This window comes from Ailuropoda melanoleuca, chromosome 16, assembly GCF_002007445.2.
Source record: "Ailuropoda melanoleuca isolate Jingjing chromosome 16, ASM200744v2, whole genome shotgun sequence".
Lineage (NCBI taxonomy): Eukaryota > Metazoa > Chordata > Mammalia > Carnivora > Ursidae > Ailuropoda > Ailuropoda melanoleuca.
In genome coordinates this window covers 13,540,279-13,562,850 of record NC_048233.1, presented here as the reverse complement: position 1 = coordinate 13,562,850, position 22,572 = coordinate 13,540,279, and the positions used below count along the sequence as shown (strand labels likewise).

General features: G+C 36.3%; 1 protein-coding gene across 4 annotated transcripts in view; it reads right to left on the bottom strand.

Annotated features, from left to right (window-relative positions):
• ATF7IP (activating transcription factor 7 interacting protein) overlaps positions 1-22,572 on the bottom strand; it is a 121,191-nt gene that overhangs the window by 6,236 nt on the left and 92,383 nt on the right. For all 4 annotated transcript variants that reach the window (XM_019798301.2, XM_002917971.4, XM_019798300.2 and 1 more), the window contains 6 exons: positions 20,948-21,583; positions 8,753-8,817; positions 7,196-7,274; positions 6,083-6,238; positions 4,002-4,184; positions 1,853-1,965 (listed from right to left, as the gene is read on the bottom strand). In XM_019798301.2, the coding sequence (XP_019653860.1) occupies positions 1,853-1,965; positions 4,002-4,184; positions 6,083-6,238; positions 7,196-7,274; positions 8,753-8,817; positions 20,948-21,583 (1,232 nt within the window). The remainder of the gene's footprint in view (positions 1-1,852; positions 1,966-4,001; positions 4,185-6,082; positions 6,239-7,195; positions 7,275-8,752; positions 8,818-20,947; positions 21,584-22,572) is intronic.

Genomic DNA, 22,572 nt, shown 5'->3' with positions numbered 1-22,572 from the left:
CTCTATCAAATTATCTTTTTTTATCTTAAGTGATTAGTCGTCTAAGTTAATAACATTAAATAAACATGTAGCTAGCAAGATCCAAGAGAAGATGGCTGAAGCCATGAATCTGACTAGAGGGAGCACAGGAATTTAAGGAGTTTGACAACAGCTTTAATGGCTGTTATATCCCTTCTAATTCTTAAAATTCTAGGATTCTGAATCTGTTCATAGCCTGAAACTAAGTCAACTGAGTTTTGTTTTTTCATTTCTGCCATTGCAATGGAGGGTTTTATTCAAGTTTTACAAATAAAATAACACAATAGGGATTCTGCTTCAAAACAATTTTGTGTATACATGGGTTGTCAGAGTAAGTGGGTGGCATTATATATGAAAAAGATTAGCCATATGCTGGTTAAGTCATGAGTGATGGATAAGTGGGAATCATCACAGTATACTCTCTATTTATATATTTGCAAATTCTCATTTAAAAGCATTTTTTACATTAATTAAAATACAATTTTTTAAAAAGTTCCTCCTGTGAGATACACAGTTTATTATAAGACAATACAAATGGGCTCCTGTTTTTTTAAAAAAAAAGCTCTTGATAGGTCATCAAATTTGTTCATCAAATTTGTAAAACTATGGTATTAGAGATTTTTACTCTATATTTTTTGGAGGAATATGGAATGAAAGAAATTATTTGTAGCTGCAAATAACAGTAATGGTACATTCACCACATATTCTAATAGGGCCAGATCTGAAACACTAAAACCACTGTAGGTGCTGGGATCAGACAACCTGTGTTAAAATGGCTCTTACATTAGCTTGGGTAATGACACTGAGTAACCCGAGTAACCACTTAACATCTTTGTGACACAGTATCCTCGTCTATCAAAAGGAGAATAATAATCCTCATAGGGTTGTGAGAATTAAATAAGACATATACTTAGTAGAGTGCCTGGTATACAGTTAGTGCTCCACTAATTTTTTCATTGTAGTGGAATAAGAAAAATAACAGCTGTTAAGTGGATAGACTAGAAAGCTGGAATGCTTGAGTTTTTACAAGTAAGACCCTGGGGTATTTACTCTCTGTATATTAGCTGCCGCATCTACAATAAAGAATAAAAAAGGAGAGCAAGAGTCCTAAAGGATTCCTGAGTGAGAACCAAGTATATTAACAGTGCCTGGTACATAGCAAGCACTCAAGAAATGCCAGCAATTACTATGCATACTTAAAAAGGGACACTTTGCTTGATGAAAAGTGAAACAAAATCTCAATCTCCTCCCTCTCATAAAGCCAGCATTTCCATTTACATGGTATACCATACCAAACACTGTTATAATCATGTCACAGAAAAATTCGACATTGTTTTGGAGCCTAAATCTAAGAAGAAATCTTTGATCTTCTCTGTCATCTCTTAACAAGTGAATTCCCAATACCACTGGATTATTAAAAACAATAAAGTGATGGCAATGTACCAATCAGAACCATTACAAGGTTTTGAAGAAAAGAATAAAGGTAGAACATGAAAAAATACTTTCAAAAATACTTTTTAAAGTTCAAAAATACTCTTTTTAATGTAACCATGAGTTAAAAACGGTCTCTTTCACTTCACATGCCCCAGCTGTGGACTCTTCTTGAACACTGTACACCACCACAAACAAACTCAGTGATCCTTGATGAGGACATCCTTAAGAACGTTTGTTCATATAATGATAAGATCTATTTTCTTAAATAAACTTCTGTTGGAAAAACAGAAGACCTGTCATTTTCTCTTGATACAACCAGGCTGAAGGATAAATGCTAACTACAATAATATTTGACAGCTCTACAGGTGAAAACTTTGGAAATCCAAACATCAACACTTACAGTATGCACTTGTGGTGGTCGGTGATGCACTGTGAGCTGAGGTCCTGTTGATCCCAGGGTTAGTCCATTGTTTACAACATATGTAGTTGCTTGAGGCACTCGAACTGTGACACCTACAAAAGAAAATTAAGGCATGAAACTAGAATTCTAGGGACACCTGGATGGCTCAGTCAGTTAAGCGTCTGACTCTTGATTTCGGCTCAGGTTACGATCTCAGGGTTGTAACATCAAGCCCTGCATCGGGGAGCCTACTTAAGTTTCTCTCCCTCTCTAAAAAAAAAAAACAACCAACAAACAACCAACAAACAAAAAACCCTAGATTTCTATTCTAAATTTGGTAGAACACTGATTAAACACTTGAAACCAGCAAAGTGATATTTTTTAAATTTGGAAGGAAAAACGTTTCGAACCTAGAAGTCTATAATCAACCAAATAATAAGCATGAGGAGGAAGAAATTTTCCTGTATAAAGCAACCAAAATAAATCTATCTCTATAAAACACTTTCTCAAGTAGCCCTTGGAGGATGTGTGTCACCAATTATGAGAGAGAAAATCAAGAAAGAGGAAAATATGAGATACAAGAAATAGTGGAGATCCAGCACAGGAGAGAAATAAACAGAATCCCTACCAGGAGGACTACAAGCAAAAACCCTAGAACAGCAGAACACAGCGGTACACCACATGTAGACATCAAACACGCCAGAATGGAGCAGTAAAACTCTAAAGGTAGACAAACTGAAGCTGTCCTCAAAAATATCTCTGCTTGGGGCACCTGCGTGGCTCAGGGTCTGCTTTCGGCTCAGGTCATGATCCCAAGGTCATGGGATAGAGCCCCACATCGGGCTCCCTACTCACTGGGGAGCCTGCTTCTCTCTTCCCTACTTGTGTGCTCTCTCTCTTGCTATCTCTGTCTCTCTCTCTCTCTCAAATAAATAAAAATCTTAAAAAAAAATCTCTGCTCTCTCATCTTTTCAACTAGAACAGAAATCTCGACTGTAAGTTATCCCTGGTTTGTGTTAATGAGGTTCCTTGCTTTCTCTCAATGCCATGCTGAATAGCTGAGGATACTCGTCTCACTGAACAGAAAACTATTTTGACATATGTTAGGGCAACACAAACAGACAATTTAAAGTCACCTACTGCCCGGACCATATTACTGCCACATATTCCATTCCTGGCCCATACTATAGTTCTGCCAGATACCTTGACTATAGTGAGCCCAGTTTCCCAGAACTCATTCATGACCCTACTGATTGATTTCCCAGAAAACCTCTTGTAAACTTGAGAAAAACAGAAGCCAGATTGTAAACCAGAGACTGCTTAGTTTAATTTTCTCCTCAAAATCATCATTTATTAATGACAGTTTCTTTAAACAGCTAGATTTGCCCTTGCTATTAATTCTGCAAAACTAAGTATTTTTGGTGATATTTATTTGTGGCAAAATCATACAGAAAAACAGAAAGTGAAGATGGTGGTTACCTCTGATGAAAAGGGAGAGGGATACAATTAAGGCATACAGTAGGCTTGTAGGATACCGATAAAACTCTATTTCTTAGGCTGGTGGAGATTTCATAGGTGGTTCATTTTGTTTTCTTTAAACTTAACATATGCTTTTTAAACATATGCTTTTTATAAACTTCTGTTTGCATGATGTATTTTACTACTAAATATACTATATATAAAATTATATGTGTGCATGTGTGTGTGTGTGTGTGCGCGCGCACACACGCAGAAACAACAGATTTCCTTTAACATTTCCCTTCTTCCATTTCTCAGCCATCTTCCACAACTTTAAGACTCTATCTCTCCTTAACCATTATTTCCATTATCTGGGCTATGCCACAATTAATCATTTCCACTTTAATTAGGCAAGGTATCTCTTAGAAGAGTGCAGACCATTATCAAATGGAGCATTGTGATAATACAGGCCATAAATAAAATCAAATTGAAGACAACACACAGAGCACAAATCATAAAATAACACGTCCCATTTTTATGGTTAACTCTCCTAAGCGAAAAAGAAAAATTAATAATAGTTTCACTATGATATCCTAAGCAATTTTTGCTAAATCTAATGTCAATATAAGCCCACTAAATGCTGAGGAACTACATGTAACTTGAGGCCATACACAAGAAAAGATTCTCTTACTATTTTGGGGATTGACCTGCCGAACAGCAGGAGCCTGCATAACAGTTCCTCGCAGGGGAGCCTGAGCTGGTGGTGCTGGGAGAGTTGTATAAACCACTTGGTGGTTTGTAGGAGCTCTCGGTACAGGGAGTCTTGTGGTCACCTGAGTTACTGGACGATGTGTTACATTCACGGTGGTTGGAGCTAATGAAAAGCAGAAAAATATTAAAATGCAGTTATGTTAAGTAAGCAGTTATTAATGGTAACTAATTTTGCATAAAATCTAGAATAAAGACAGAAATACAGACAACAGTCTCCTTTTGTAATCTTGAACAAGAACAGTGATATGGCCAACAAAAATTAATAGTAACTATTATTACAATCCAAACCTCAGAAAAAGGGAGCACCTCAACCATGTCCAATGCCCTGCCCACTCTTTAGTTTGACTTGATGATAAGCATGTAAAGACTTGAGAGTATGATCTTAAGGGAGTGACTTAAAAGAGCAAATTTTCACCCCTCAACGTTTAATTATTCTTAGTAGAGTGGGATTTGGGGCCCTCCAGGCCTTCTTCCTAATGGCATAAATCCAGGAGTAACTGTATTCCCACAGTTCAAGAAACTGGCTGGCTATTGTAATGGACATTTTCTTTAGGTGAACCAAACCATCTCCTAATTCAAAACAATAAACATCAATTAAAATACAGAATTCTCCCTTCTCTACTCCAGCATTCCTCCTAATTTATGTTCCAGAGAACATTCCTGCCTTGATAAATATATTTATCAAAAAACTCCTAATTGTTCACTGGCAGCATGAACTACAATAATTATTTTAGGAGTTAACATTTTCTTGTTAATAACTCTCTGAATTATCATCACATTTTAGAAATAACCACATATTAACTATATAATAAAAAAATAGTAATAAATCTACTTTCCTATGGAAAAATGGGTTCCATAATAAAATAAATTCGGAGGTAAATACTGGATATGACAAAGATAAAAAGGTTTCTTTACTAATGGCTTATTTATTAGCATCTCAACTTAGTCTTCACATATCTGAACTTTCAATGTGAGCCTTTAGAAAGGGGAGGAAAGCACACAAGGAGGAATACTTACCTCTTCATATCTTTATTACCCATTTTATTATCTATACTGCACATGTTTTGCATAATGATATTGCCTTCTAAATTGGTGACTTAAACTTTGATTTCACAATTCCATGTGAACTGAATGTTTTCCTTAATGAGAAAAGTCCATATATAATTTTGCAGATAAATCTCTAATGATGGGCTATTTAAAAAAAAAAAAAAAAAAAAAAAAAAAAACAGGGGCACCTGGGTGGCTCAGTTAGTTGAGCGTCCAACTCTTGGTTTTGGCTCAGGTCATGATATCGGGGTTGTGAGATTGAGCCCCGTGTTGGGCTCCATACTCCGCAGAGTCTGCTTGAGATTCTATTCTCCTACCCCTCCTTCCCCCTGCACTCTTTCATCCACTTGCGTGCTCTCTCTCTCCCTCTCTCAAATAAATAAATAAAATCTTTAAAAAAAAAAAAAAAAGACAAACTGTCTTGACTGGCTTCCCAACAGGTTAGGAGATCTAGGCTACATCTTGAAAACACAGGATGTTTAAAAGATAAAATAAAAAAGAAAAAGAAAATATAGGATTTATAATTTCTTGAGAGGCAGTGTGTTAAACATTAGTAACTATCTCTAAATGGTAGTGTTAGGCTAGTTAAAACTAGTTCACATTAAAAATCATTTAAAATTTATTTCCTCATCAGTCAATTATTACTTTGTAGTTGTAATCAGAATGAATCATTACAGCCATCCCCTAAAGAGAAACTATATTCATTTCAGCTTATAGTGGCAGATGACAAAGACATATGTAATTTTTCTTCCTTATAACCACTCTTTATCAGTCAGTGCTGCTACTTAAGATGGTCAGCAAATCTAAGTTATACTACATTCAAAAAGATGCACTGTCCTCAAAATAACAGAGAATTATCCTTAATTTTCTATCTAATCTTTCCACTTACTTCCATAGTCATATTTCACTGTAAGCAAAACTAAAAGCTTCAACTCAACGACTCAGCAAGTTTACCTGTAGGTAGTAAATGAATGGTTGTCTGAGATGGTCCACTGGTTGGCACCCCAGATGGCTGAAGAGGTGGTGCTGGCTGGATGGGTTGCAATGGTCGAGACACAGGCTGAGAAGAACCCACGGTTGACACAGGAGTATGGTTTAGCTTTTTAGGGTCTATTAATTCAAAGTGAGACATTGTGATTATTGATAAACAAAAATTAGAAATACAGGCTCTTCTTTTATTTGTGAATTTTACATTTGCTTGCCACTCAGTCACATTTACCATTAAGAGAACAATTTATTTCCATTTTAATTATGTACACATTTACTAGTTTAAAACATCACATCACGGCCTTAAATAATTCACTGTTGATTCTATCACATATTCTAATTCACATTTACAGAAATATAGTTTCACATTGTTTTTCATGAAAGAATCCTATTACTGAACTCGATACAGTATCATGTCAATCAAAATAATTTCATTTCCTATAATCATACATATCTATGTATCTATTATCTATAGCAAGGACATTCTCCTAAGCAAATACCTATAAATTGATGAGTTTTTTAATCAGTGATCTTGAACTCCAATTACTCTACCGCAGTTTAGGTTCTTTTGTTTGATAATATAGACGGTTGCTTATTTACACTATCCAGTCATTAAAATAAGATACACATAGAGTGTCTAACCTCAAAAAAGGTATAGGACAGCCTATGGAATAAATCTCTGCAACTCAGAAGAAGCCCTTAAAAATAGGTAACCACTACATGGCATAATATAAAAACTCTTATTCTAAAATAGATACAAATACATCAAGCATAATGCCACAGAGATCTGTCTTCACTGATTACTACACTGGATTTAAAGGAAAAAAATGTTATCAGAAACATTCCTTGGGGGTGCCTGGGTGGCTCAGACGTTAAGCGTCTGCCTTCGGCTTAGGTCATGATCCCAGGGTCCTGGGATCGAGCCCCGCATCGGGCTCCCTGCTCAGCGGGGACTCTGCTTCTCCCTCTCACACTCTCCCTGCTTGTGTTCCCTCTCTCGCTATCTCTCTCTGTGTCAAATAAATAAATAAAATCTTTAAAAAAAAAATTCTTGGTACTCGTACGATTACTTTTAAGTACCTTGGGAAGCTCCACTCTCTTCATCATCCATTGTGAGATCAATGACACCACCTGAATCACTGCCTGTGGCTTTTCCACTCTGAAAAACAAAACCTTCATTTTGCAAAGGAAACTCTGGCAGACATAATGGAAAAATGAAATAACACTAAGGGGCAAAAAGGATGAGTAGCCTGGTTCAATCTGGACCACTAAATGTCTTTCCTTGAAAAAACAGAGTTTGTCAGACAAATGACCCCGAATACTCATGAGCTATATACATCTGTTGTATTGAAAATAATTCTGAAAGATTTTCACAAGAAATTCTAGAAGTTGTTTTTTTTTTTTTAATTTGTCCACTGCACAGGGCTATTAAAGTGATTAGGTGCTTTCACTGGTAAGTGATTAAACACAAACGCCATTTTCCAGCATTTAAAATGTTGACCAATCCTACACTATATTATCAATATTAACTCACTAAAACACCAAAGGCAAATTCAAAGCTAGAATTAAGTTATATAAAATAATCTGTTTTTCCCGTAACAAAAGGTATGTTATGCTAAGATATGGTGTGCTACACTATTAACTGACATCAACCTGACCCAAGTCAACCCATTGTCCTAAATCATTAGAAATGGAATTTAAAAAAATTTTTTTAACTACATAAGAGCAACAAAAAAGGAAGTAGTACAATATAGACCTAAAGAACCAGTATCTTTAAGTCAAAAAGACTGAGGACATCTTTTAGTTCCAGCTAATGTTAGCAATGTGAATTTACATTAAAAGATAATACCCTCAATTTCCAAACTCAAATTTCCAAATTCCATATGGGGCCTGTTACGAGGATCAATCCAAGTATGCATACAAAGAGCTTAACACCAGGCATGACATGTGCTGTGTATATCATAATTACTTCATATTATACTGAGATCAGCTCCAAATGATTAAGGTTTTCAACTGTAAAATTCAGACTTTACATAATTAAAGAAAACAATTCCTTGACATTAAAAATTTCAGGCACAATCCAAAGATAATGATGTAATTCTAAATCTTACAATTCTAAATCTTTCTATAATACTGACTTCATAGAAAATGATTTGTTAACTAACACACACAACAATCTAAAATCCAAAACTAAAAGTTCTTAACAAATTCTTAAAGAATGTAACAGAATCCACTTGCAGCAACATATTTATAAGGTCCAATTTTCAAAATTTACTAAATTTTAAATTTATCAAAAATTATTAGACAAACATGCAAAAGCCCAGTAAAGTAGAACCCAACGAAAAACAAAACACAGTCAAGTGAAAGTGACTCCCAAGTGGAACCAGATGTTGAATTCAGCAAAGACTTCAAAACAGCTTTTAAGAATACATTTAAAGAAATAAAGGAAAATATAGTATTAATGAATGTACAAGGAATCTCAAAAGCAGAAACTGAAAAACATAAATAGAAATTCCAGGTCTGAAAAGTATGACTACTAAATTGTAGTAATTTTAATTGTACTAAAGAATACTGATGGAAATCCATTATCCTATGGACTGTAATTAGAATTTTACTTTGAAACGGAAGAAATCTTACCTGTGATGTGCTATCAGCTGCTTTCTTATTAACAGAAGTATCTATTGTTTTGTTTGTCTGGTTTTCTGAGGAGTCAAAAAAAAAAAACAAAAACCATTTTTAAAAGCACCTACACAATGTGAAAGGTTTGACTGTCTTATATACAACAATTAATGTAACTTTCTCTGATTATTTTTTTCTGTTAACATGTCACACATGTAAATGAACTCTCTCATAGACCACTGCTACAGTAACTTTCAGAAGGGCAAATTCAAAACAGAGAGAAAAAAATGTCATATATCCATTGCCCAGAATATTTAACTCTATCCTAAGGAATATCTTCAGAGAAATAATTTAGGATGTGCATAATTTAAATGTCCTAACATAAGTAAATGGTTAAAATGTAATTGTTCCATACTATATGCCTTTGGAGAAAAAGATGTAATGACATGGCAAAAATATAATAAATTCATTAGCAAACTACACAGTGATTCTGAGAAAATATATACCCATAATCTCAGTAGTTCAATCACAGGTAATTTTAATGCATTTTTCAATTAATTTGTATTGAGTTTGTGATACACATGCACACACACACACACGAAAGTTATTTCCAGAACAGTAAAGAAAATAAATCAAGTATATTTTTCTTCCTCAACTTCTAAAGAGAAGGTATTAAAGTTTATAAAATGTCTTTAGCATCTACTGAGGTGATTATGTAACTTTTCCTCTTTGGCAATGTGGTGAATTTCCAATGTTGAAACATCCTACCCTTGCTTTCTGTAGATAGTAATGTTCTTGGTCAAAATATGGCATTTCTTTCATTTCAAATCTTCAGAACGCATATAGAGTAAAATCACTCATGCTAAAAACACAGAGGTAGAACTATGTATTTCATTATGGTAAAATATGAACATACACACAATTGCCTGTACATCAAAAAAAATATGGATAAACATCTACCTGTTGAAAGAGGTTTTATCCAGGCTAGAGAAAGAACAGGAGGCCCTTGTAATCTCTACCTTTCTGAATTATTTTAATTTTTTGTAGGAAGAATATATTAACATATTCTTTACTTTTTAAGATTATCTTAAAATTATTTCATTTATAATGAATCAACATCTGTTCTGGACTGTGAAGCTCCTGAAAATGCTACTTAATAAAATTCCAGTTTAGTGCCCTTGCATGGTTAAGAGTATTAAAATACATTGATGACATTATAAAACTTTATCAGTGATTTACCACCAAAGTTTTTTTATATATATCAGAATATATTCCTTTGGCTTTAGAAGAGTTTTATTCACATTACTGTACTAATAGTCCTTAATCTAGGTTTTTTATTAACATTCCCTGCTCCTTTATAGTGGACTTTTTTCTTGATTTTTAATATAACAGTTTACCATTTCACTTATAATATCTACTTCAGATAACTATAAATCAACCTATCAATCAATAAAACTGGTGAGGGTGAGAAATCAGAAATTGTACCACAAAATCCTTCTATCATTTGGGAAACATCTCTAATTCTCATGATTGTTAAAACATACTGTCACTTTTAACCAACAGTGAATTTTTACTGGAGTCATAAAAGGATTTTCACAGGAGTGTTGATTGGTAGTGTCCCTTTACTAAGGTGCTGGATTTTTGGTGTATTAAAATGAATTGCAAAACTTTTTAATCATTTTCACAACATCGTCTCTCATCTAGATCACTACCAGAGCTTCCTAACTGGTCTCCCTAACTCTACTTTTTCTCTCCCCCAAACCCTTTTCCTCACTGTAGCCAGCATTCATGGCTGTCACACTCCCCTGCAAAAATCCTTTCATCCCTCTGCCTGCCATCTTTCCATTTATTATCACATACTTTTCCAGATCTTCCACATCCTCTCACAGAAACCTCATATCTTAACATTAACCACATTTCCAATTAATTACTTATTTAATGGCAAAGTTCTCTATTTGACTGCAAGCTTGGTGAGAACAGGGACTATATGTACATTTCTGAGTGTCTGCAAGATTTTAGATCAATTACAGGTATTCAATATTTCATGAATGAATGAAATTTTCCAAATTTTGATTTAAATTCTTGTTAACATATACTGAAATACTGGTTTGAGGAATAAAATTTAGTGATTCATCACTTACAGATAACACCCAATGCTCATCATAACAAGTGACATTCCTTAATACAAATCACCCATTTAACTCCCACCCATAGCCCTCCATCAATCTTAGTTTGTTCTCTAACCTTAAGAGTCTCTTATGGTTTCCCTTTCTCTTTCCCCCCCCCTTCCCATATGTCCATCTGTTTTGTTTCCTAAATCTCACATGAGTGAAATCATACGATATTTGTCTTTCTCTGACTTGTTTCACTTAGCATAATACACTCTAGCACCTTCCACATCATTGCAAATGGCAAGATTTCATTTTTTTGATGTCTGAGTAACATTCCATTGTGTATATATACCACTTCTTTATCCATTCATCACTTGATGGATAATTGGGGTTTTTTGCATAATTTGGCTATTGTTTATAATGCTGCTATAAACATTGGGGTGCATGCACCCCTTTGAATCTGTATTTTTAATCATTTAGGTAAATATCTAGAGTGCAATTGCTGGATTGCAGGATGGTTCTATTTTTACCTTTTTGAGGAACCTCCATACTGTTGTCCAGAGTAGCTGTACCAGTTTGCATTCCCACCAACAGCACAAAAGGATTCCTCTTTCTTTGCATGTTCACCAATATCTGTTATTTCCTGAGTTGTTAATTTTAGCTATTCTGGACTGGTGTGAGGTGATATCTCATTGTGGTTTTGATTTGTATTTCCCTAATGATGGGTAATGCTGAGCATTTTTTCATGTGCCTGTTAGCCATCTGGTATGTCTTCTTTGGAAAAATATCTATTCATGTCTTCTGCCTGTTTCTTAATTGGATTACTTGTTTTTTGAGTATTGAGTTTGATAAATTATTTATAGATTTTGGATAATAACACTTTATCAGATATGTCATTTGTCAATGTCATATGTTAGTATCTTCTCCCATTCTGAAATATTTGCAAATGACACTACAGATAAAGGGCTGTATCTACAGTTCTATATCTATACAGTTCTATAAAGAACTTCTCAAGCTCAACACCCAAAAAACAAGTAATCAAGTCAAAAAATGGGCAGAAGACATAAACACTTCTCCACAGAAGACATACGAATGGCTAACAGACTCATGAAAAAATGTTCAATATTATTAGCCATGAGGGAAATTCAAATCAAAACCACATTGAGATACCACCTTATACCAGTCAGAATGGCAAAAACTGACAAGGCAAGAAACAACAAATGTTGGCAATGCTGTGGAGAAAGGGGAACCCTCTTACACTGTTGGTAGGAATGCAAATTGGTACAGCCATTTTGGAAAACAGTGTGGAGGTTCCTCAAAAAGTTAAAAACAGAGCTACCCTATGACCCAGCAACTGCACTACTGGGTATTTACCCCAAAGATACAGTTGTAGTGAAAAGAAGGGCCATATGCACCCCAATGTTCATAGCAACAACGTCCACAATAGCCAAACTGTGGAAGGAGCCGAGATGCCCTTCAACAGACTAATGGCTAAAGAAGATGTGGTACATATACACAATGGAATATTACTCAAAGATCAGAAAGGATGATTACCCAACATTTGCATCAACATGGATGGAACTGGAAGAGATTATGCTAAGCGAAATAAGTCAAGCAGAGAAGGTCAATTACCATATGGTTTCACTTATTTGTGGAATGTAAGGGATAGCATGGAGGACATTAGAAGGAAGGGAAAAATCAAGGGGGAGAAAATGAAGAGGGCGAAATCAGAGGGGGAGACAAACCATAAGAGACTATGGACTCCAGGAAACAATTTGAGGGTTTTAGAGGGGAGAAGGGTGGGGGGATGGGTTAGCCCAGTAATGGGCATTAAGGAGGGCACATATTGCATGGAGCACTGGGTGTTATATGCAAACAATGAATCATGGAACACTACATCAAAAACTACTGATGTACTGTTTGGTGACTAACAACAACAACAACAACAAAAATCTTCTCCCACTCAGCAGGCTGCCTTTTAGTTTTGTCGATTGTTTCCTTTGCTGAGCAGAAGATTTCTTTTTTTTTTTTTTAAGATTTTATTTATTTATTTGACAGAGATAGAGATAGCCAGCGAGAGAGGGAACACAAGCAGGGGGAGTGGGAGAGGAAGAAGCAGGCTCATAGCAGAAGAGCCTGATGTGGGGCTCGATCCCAGAACGCTGGGATCACGCCCTGAGCCGAAGGCAGACGCTTAACCGCTGTGCCACCCAGGCGCCCCTGAGCAGAAGATTTTTATTTTGACGAAGTCCCAATAGTTCATTTCTGCTTCTGTTTCCCTCGCCGCCAGCAGTGTCTAGTAAGAAACTGCTACAGCCCAGGTCAAAAAGGTTTCTCTGCCTGTGTTGTCCTCTAGGATTTTGATGGTTTCCTGTCTTACCCTGAGGTCTTTTACCCATTTTGAATTTATTTTTCTGTATGGTGTAAGAAAGTGGTCCAGTTTCATTCTTCTGCATGTGGCTGTCCAATTTTCTCAACACCATTTGTTGAAGAGACTGTCTTTCTTCCATGGATATTTTCTTTCTTGATTTGTCAAAGATTAGTTGACCATATAGTTATGGCTCCATTTCTAGATTCTCTATTCTGTTCCACTGATCTGTGTCTGTTTTTGTGCCAGTACCATACTGCCTTGATGATTACAGCTTTGTAATACAGCTTGACATCCAGAATCCTAACGCCTACAGCTTTGGTTTTCTTTTTCAGGATTGCTTTGGCTATTCAGCATCTTTTGTGGTTCAACACAAATTTTAGCACTGTTTGTTCTAGCTCTGTGAAAATGCTGGTGGTATTTTGATAGGAATTGTATTAAATGTGTAGATTGCTTTGGATAGTACAGACATTTTCACAATATTTGTTCTTCCTATCCATGAGCATGGAATGTTTTTCCATTTCTTTGTGTCCTCTTCGATTTCTGTGTTCTGTGTCCTGAAGTTTTCAGATACAGATCTTTTACCTCTTTGGTTAGGTTTCTTCCTAGGTATCATATGGTTTTGGGTGCAGTTGTAAATGGGATTGATTCCTTATTTTCTGCTGTTTTATTATTGGTGCATAGAAATCCAACAGACTTCTGTGCATTGTATCTTGCAACTTTGCTGAACTCATGTATTAGTTCTAGCAATTTTTTGGTGGAGTCTTTCCGGTTTTTTACATAGTGTATCATGTCATCTGCAAATAGTGAAAAATTTGACTTGTTCTTTACTGATTTGGATGCCTTTTATTTCTTTCTGTTGTCCGATTGCTAAGGCTAAGACTGCCAGTACTATGTTAAATAGTCATGGTGAGGGCGGACATCCATGTTGTGTTCCTGACCATAGAGGAAAAGCTCTCAGTTTTGCCCCATTGAGGATGCTAATAGCTGAGGGTCTTTCGTATATAGTCTTTACAATGTGGATGTATTTTCCATCTATACCTACTTTGTTGAGGGTTTTTATCAAGAATGGATGCTCCATTTTGCCAAATACTTTTTCTGCATCTATTGAGGGGATCATATGGTTCTTATCCTTTATTAACGTGATCCATCACATTGTTTGATTTGCGAATACTGAACCAACCCTGAAGCCCAGGAATGTCACTTTATCATGGTGAATAATTCTTTTAATGTACTGTTGATTTGATTTGTTAGTTATCTTGTTAAGAATTTTTGCATCCACGTTCATCTAGGGTATTGGCCTTTAATTCTCCTTTTTAGTGGGGTCTTTTTCTGGTTTCAGAATCAAAGCAGTGCTGGCCTTGTAGAATGAGTTTAGAAATTTTCCGTCCATTTGGTATTTTTCAGAACAGTTTGAGAAGAATAGCTATTAACTCTTCTTTAAATGTGTGGTAGAATTCCCTTGGGAAGCCATCTGGCCCTGGAATTTTGTTTGTTTGAGGATTTTTAATTACTGATTCAAATTCTTCACTGGGTATGATCTGTTCAAATTTTCTATTTCTTCTTGTTTCAGTTTTGGTAGTTTGTATGTTTCTAGGAATTTGTTCATTTCTTCCAGATTACTCAGATTGTTGGAATATAATTTTTCCTAAAATTCTCTTATAATTGTATTTCTGTGGTGTTGGTTGTGATCTCTCCCCTCTCATTTGTGATTTTATTCAGGTCCCTTCTCTTTTCTTTGTGACAAGTCTGACTAGGGGCTTATCAATTTTACTAATTCTTTTAAAGAACCAGCTCTTAGTTCTGTTGATTTGTTCCACTGGTTTTGTTTATTTCCATTATCATTTATTTCTACTTTCATCTTTATTATTTCCTTTCTTCTGCTGGCTTTAGGCTTTATTTGCTGTTCTTTTTCTAGCTCCTTTAAATGTAAGGTTAGTTTGTGTATTTGAGCCTTTTCTTGCTTCTTGAAGCATGCCTGTGCCACAATATACTTCCCTCTTAGGACTGCCTTTGCTGCATTCCAAAGGTTTTGGACTGCTGTATTTTCATCTGCATTTGCATCCATCTTTTTTTTTTTATTTTATTTTTTAAATTTCCTGGTTAACCCATTCATTCCTTAGAATACTCTTTAACCTCCATGTATTTTCCAAAATTTTTCCTGTGGTTGAGTTCAAGTTTCATACTGTGATCTGAAAATATTCATGGTATGATTTCAATCTTTTTGTACTTGTTGAGGGCTGATTTGTGACCCAGTACATGATCTATTCTGGAGAATGACCTAGTGCACTCAAAAAGAATGTGTATTCTGGGCACCTGAGTGGCTCAGTCTATTACGCGTCTGCCTTCGGCTCAGGTAATGATCCCAGCATCCTGGGATCAAGTCCTGAGTTGGGCTCCCTGCTCAGCACAGAGTCTGCTTCTCCCTCTGCTCTCTCCCTTTGCCCCTCCCCGTTCATGTGCACATGCTCTCTCACACAAAAATTAATAAAATCTTTAAAAAAAAATGTGTATTCTGCTACTTTAGGATGAAATGTTCTGAATGTATCTGTTAAGTCCATCTGGTCCAGTGTGTCATTTAAAGCCACTGTTTCCTTGTTGATTTTCTGCTTACATAATCTGTCTGTTGCTGTAAATGGGGTGTTAAAGTCCCCTATTACTGTATTATTATCAATGAGTTTCTTTATATTTGTTAACTGATTTATATATTTGAGTGTTCCCAAGTTGGGGGCATAAATATTTACCACTGTTAGATCTTCTTGGTGGATAGACCCCTTAATTATGATATGGCGCTCTTCCTCATCACTTATGACAGTCTTTGGTTTAAAATCTTAGTTTGTCTGATATAAGTATGGCTACTCTGGCTTCTTTTGACATCCATTAGCATGACAGATGGTTCTCCATCCCCTCATTTTCAATCTGGAGGTGACTTTAGGTCTAAAATGAGTCTCTTGGGGCGCCTGGGTGGCACAGCGGTTAAGCGTCTGCCTTCGGCTCAGGGCGTGATCCTGGCGTTATGGGATCGAGCCCCACATCAGGCTCTTCTGCTATGAGCCTGCTTCTTCCTCTCCCACTCCCCCTGCTTGTGTTCCCTCTCTCGCTGGCTGTCTCTATCTCTGTCGAATAAATAAATAAAATCTTTAAAAAAAAATTCTAAAAAATAAACATAAAAATAAATAAATAAAATGAGTCTCTTGTAGGCAGCATATAGATGAGCCTTGTAGCAGACAGATGTGTCCTGTTTTTTTATCCATTCTGATACCCTATGTCCTTTGATTGGAGCATTTAGTCCATTCACATTCAGAGTGACTACGAATAGATATGAATTTAATGCCACTGTTGTTACCTGTAAAGTTGGAGTTTCTGGGCCTTTCTAGTCCTTGTTGCTTTTGGTGTTTTTTTCCCCACTTAGAGTTCCTTTAATATTTCTCACAGTGCTGGTTTAGTGGTCACGAACTCATTTAGTTTTTGTTTGCCTGGGAAACTCTTTATTGCTCCTTCTATTCTGAATGACAGCCCTGCTGGATAAAGTGGTCTTGGCTACATATTTTTCCCATTCAGCATGCCGAATATATCATGCCATTCGCTTCTGGCCTGCCAAGTTTCTGTGCACAGATCTGTTACGAATCTGATCGGTCTCTTCTCTTGTAGGTTAAGGACTTTTTTCCCTCACTGCTTTCAGGATTCTTTCCTTCTCTATGTATTTTGTGAATTTAAATAACATGCCTTGGCAATAGTCAGCTTTTGTTGGATTTAATCGGAATTCTCTGTGCTTCTTGGATTTTGATGTCTGTTTCCTTCCCCAGATTAGAGAAGTTTTCAGCTATAATTTATTCAGATAAAGCTTCTGCCCCCTTTCCTCTCTCTTCTTCTTTTTTTTTTTTTATTTTTTAAAGATTTTATTTATTTATTTGACAGAGATAGAGACAGCCAGCGAGAGAGGGAACACAAGCAGGGGGAGTGGGAGAGGAAGAAGCAGGCTCATAGCAGAGGAGCCTGATGTGGGGCTCAATCCCACAATGCCGGGATCATGCCCTGAGCCAAAGGCAGACGCTTAACCGCTGTGCCACCCAGGCGCCCCAAGCCTGTTATATTCCTGATCCTGAGAGGAATGGTTATATTAAGAAGAGGTTGAAAAAAAAATTAAAAAGCAGCCAGATCCTATTTCCCCTAGAGCTGAAGCTTTAAAGCACTCTAGGATCAGTAGACTTGGTGCTGGGTGGAGTTTGTGCTGGTCTTCTGGGGGAGAGGCCTGCTGCGCTGATTCTTCAGGCAGACTTGCCCTAGTGAAGATGCACCTGCAAGATGCATGGGGGCAGGGTTTGGTGTAAGCAGCTCTGGCCTCCCCTGGGTGGTGCTGTTTTGCTCACTGTAAGGGGAGGTGAAGTAGGGGAGGAATGGCATCAGCCCTCTCTCTTGTACCTGGAACCGGGGCAGAGGAGTGAATTCATCCCTGCCACTCTTCAGGAAGCCCTCACAGAAGAGCCAACAATCACCCTTCTTGTGTCCCCAGTTTCTGTCAGATTCTTGCCTTTACCCTATGTCCAAGCTGTCTGCCTGCCAGCGGGCACAGTACTCCTATGTTTTATCTCAAGCATGTGGCTGGGTTTCAAAACTCCAAGTTTTAGGGACCCTCACTGATACTCTGGGGAAGGGTCTTGCCATGCTTTTGCTGTTTGCTGTTTGGTCCCAGAAAAGCAGTCGCACAACCAGGCAGCAGTTCAGAGTTTATGGTAAAGTGCAGCAGAAAGCCAGCACCAAGGTTTGCTGCCCTCAGCCAGTGTCTTTATTCCTGTGCTAGGAAACAAGGAAGCACACTGGCACCACCAGTTCTTCTGTCCCCGGACAGGCTGTGCCACCACTCCCAAATGCACTCCAAGAGGGGGAATTCTTTCTCCCTGTGGGACCCAGGGGATCCTCAGACCATGCTGTCCACTCCAGGGCTGCTGCCCACTCCAGGGTCTCTGTCCTCCTTCCCCACAGGAGCATGACTAAGGCCGCCAGACATGAATGCGGCAATGGAAAGGCCTTCTAAAACTTCAGACTTTGCGATCCACTGCTTATAATAACTTGCAGTAGTCAGTCCCCCTCTCCTCTTCCCAGTTAATAGTTTTAGGGAAAAGTTTTTCTAGTGCTATCCCCTGTACACTGCTTTTATCTCTCTTTCTCTCCGTAATCAGGGCTCCCTCTCCTCCTGCAGTTCTTTTCTCCCCCAAATCAACTCTCTGCAGCTTCTACGTACCACGATACAGCTGTTTCTCAACCCTAGTTGTGCAGCTTGCTCTCTCAGTCCTCAAACTGATTTCTTGGGTGTTTAAAATGATTTGATGTTTACCTAGCTTGATACTACTAATGCAACTGAGAGATGAGGCAACCTTAGGGTCCCCCTACTCCTCCAGCACCTTAACTCTTCCCCGTGAATGAATAATTAACTATAATTTAAACCCTAAATCTCCTAGCAGTCTCTAGGAAAATTTTTACTATACTATAAACAGAAAGTACTGACTTACTCTATGAGGACACATGAACTATAATAAAATACATACAAACACATGCATTCTAGTTAGATAGCCTACGTTCTCATTAAGTCAAGAATACCTACGTAAGTATAAGACTTAAGTTTTAATTATACAACTAATTGATTTATCACATTACAAATGTATTAAAGGTTGGCTTCAACCTTCATATTCAGCCAAAATTTGCCATATGGCTTCAGCTTAGGTTTTGGGAAGACTAAACAGCTAAATGCTTATTTTAATATCATTTATGGCACTGCTAAAATTATGCATGATTAAAGAATATAATTTCATCAGATCTCATTCTAATTAACATGACGAAAAATATACAAAAAAGCTTATCATTCACATTTATGGTTAATATCCAATAACTGAAGGTAAGCACTCTAAATAAAACTTGAAATGAAGATCTCCTTAATTTATACAATAAAGTACATAAAAATGTGTTAAATAAATGTTAAAATATAAAAGTTTAAGTATAAATGTGTATTATTGCAGAAGTAGAATGATGTACAGATTAAAAATGATTGTGAAAACTATTAGTTTTATATACAAAAACAAGAACAGTCAAGTAATTAAATAAACACAAAACAGACTAATACTATGGCTAACAGAGTGCATTAGCTAGCTAATTTTAGGGAAAAAAATATACCCTTTGCGTCAACAAATGATCATAAAATTTTAAGAAAACAGAATAATTAAATTACAACTCTGATACCCGTAGAAGCATTTAGGGTATAAGCATTCAGAAAACTAAGCAAAATCTTTTAAGTTATTTATTTCTTTTCAAGCCATAGTCTATCAGGAAAAGTTCTATGTTTAAGAACATATCTTGTGACCATGAATTAAAAACAGTGTCAACTTAGGCTCAATATTTCGTAAGGAGGAAAAACTCCAAAATCACATAAAATAATGTCTATGAAAAATCACCTTCTACCTGACATATTAGGAAAAAAAGAAATTAGAGAAAAATGAAGTAACCCCCAAAATCTTGCTCATTCACTGAAAAGTAAGCATCTTTCAATGCTGCAAACATGAATGAGAGTGTCTAAGAATAATGTGGTAGCAGATAAGGCTAACAAATATTGTTATTGTACTATGAGAGCATTACATTTTAAATACTATTATCAATAATTATATTTTTAGATAAAATTTCAGATTTCCTCTTGTATCCCAGATGTAAATTTGTATGAGGTTGATATTTAACTCCTGTCCACCATTAATTTTGATCATCTACTCATTTACTCTCAACAATCTTATGAAATACTACAATCATTATTTTACATGAGAAAATATACTCAGAGGGCAAGTACACTAATGGCTACATGACAAATTCAAAAAAAAACAAACGGCTTATATATCTCACTTATGAAATTTTGTACTTTAGAATCTGTTTCTTATATTTCATGGTTACTTACTATATCAATAAGAGAGACACCAGCAGCAATTTCACTATTACATATGATACCTACCCATTTTTGCCTAGCTTTACAATAGTGGGAATAAATGTGAAGCCAGAAATGGAGAATAAGAAAGTTTGAGAATGCATACAAAATGTATGATTCTTAAGAACGTGGGAGACATAGTGTTTACAGATTTTAAATACAGGTACAATCAATTTCACCTTTTTGCAATACTGGAAAGTATACAGACATATACAAACATAATTATATATGTCATGGGGGAAATATATAAAAGAGTAAAGAGAAGCAAACATTTTATAGAAATTAGAGAGGGATCTTCTATTTTTAAATTGTTCAAATTTGGAAGATGTGAGTGATGAATGCACAAAGGATTTTAACAAATGGTAGGGAAGATATGTGATTTGTCATTTCCTCTTATAAGCATATAGTATGGAAATTATATACTTTAAAATAAATGTGGTCTATTCAGATATTTCTGCCAATTGTATTATGTAAGTAATTCATAATGCTTGCCTCAAACCCTAAATGAAAATTCCACCCAGACTGGAAAAATTACTAAAAGCTAAATTAAAATTCTAACTTTTCATTCAAAATAAACTCTCTCTCAAATACCATCTTAACAACATCATTTCTTTGGTAACTAAAAACTTACTAAAAATAATCTCTAGGATATTCTATTTACTTTCTTCTTCAAATAAAGATAGCCACTTCCACAAACATACACAAATGTTCAATTATCTAAATAGGCCATTAACATGCCCGCATTCTATTGTTAAGCCTATGTAGTGACTTACCAATTCTTGGGGTAGTGGTGCTCTGTTCTGCAGGAGATGAAGTACTAAAAGCAGAAATTGGAATTTTCATCTGTATAGGACCTCGATTATTTGATGGACTGTAGAGTCCTGATGGGCCTACTGTAGGTAAAGAAGTCCTTGTGGCTTGTACAATAGAGTGTGCTGTTGGAACAGCCTGTACAGCAAGCGTTGTTCCTAATGGTGCAGCACTGGCAGGAGAGTTCCTTTGAATACTAGGACTGGCCACAGAAGGAACATTGTTTGGTTTAGTGGGGTTTGGCAAGGCTGGCAAGGATACTGGATTTTTGGTAAGACCACTCACTGTAGGTGGGCTTTGTACAGAAATGAACTCAACGTTGCCAGATGGTTGATTGGTCACTAAAGTCCCTGGATGGCTCTGCAGGAGTTGAGGCTGGGAGGATACCGCAACAGGTACATGCAAAATCACTGGTAAAGGTTGTAAAGAGATTGTAGGTTGGGGATTTCCACTAGGCACCTGAGTAGTAGCAACTACTGTAGCTGTGTTGGGTGCAGGAAGAACTGACGTTGCTGTCAGAGAACCAGAAGTCACTGGAGTCTGCAATTTAGGTTGACTACTGACAACTGCTGGAGGAGTGACAAGACTGGCTGAAGATACTATAAAAAGAAAAAAGAAGTCTCAGTTTAAATGGCTGTCTTCATTTATCAGCTAGCATAATACAACACAATAAAATTTAATGCACTGCAGTAGATACAGTAAAGTCTTTGATAATAAAGTTTCTTCCAGATTTAAGTTTTGGAAATTATTGGAACTAAATTTATAGAAGCATTTTCACATCTATATCGGGAACACAGCTTATGATTAACATGGAAGACTGCTATCTCAGTATCAAAACAGTGTCTGAAGATTATTATCATCACTTCAGAGTAACTAGAAATGACTGAATGACTGAGAAACACTGAAAACTTGGTAAAATTGTACAGATATTTTTGAAACTACACTAAAAACATAAATGCCTTAGGACTCTGACAACATATAAACTCAAACAGATACTCTAGTAAGAGTCATCACTATTAATGAATAAAATAAGCTTGGTCATGGTATTTTATCACTTGGACCATGTATAAAAACCTCTGCCTGTGGATCAAGATTTACTGAATTACCTGGCAGGAGCTAGCTAGTAAGGGGAGGCTGCCTCTATTGACATTCTATAATTTGGAAAATAAAAGAGTCAAGATGGGAGATGAATTAAGAAATAAGGGAATTGTACCAAAGACCAGAAAAAATCAAAATGCTGGTCACTGGAGTTTTATAGTAATTTTGGTTAACTATTTGTTTATTCTCATTTGAATGGGATTCAAACTGATGACCAAGTGTCTTTCTCACTGATCTGTACTCTTTCCAAACTCAAAGGCACACTAGAGCAGCAATCTTCATGTTATCCAGGGGGACACATGGGATTACAGAGACCCTCTCAGGGAGCTGGCAATGTTGAAACTGTTTTTTACAACAATAAGATATTACTTGACTTTTTCACCATGTAAATATTTGCACTGATAGAGCAAAAGCAATGTGAGTAAAACTTGATGCCTCAGTACAAAACTCAAGGTAGTGAGTGGTATCAAACTACCACTGCATTCTTTAC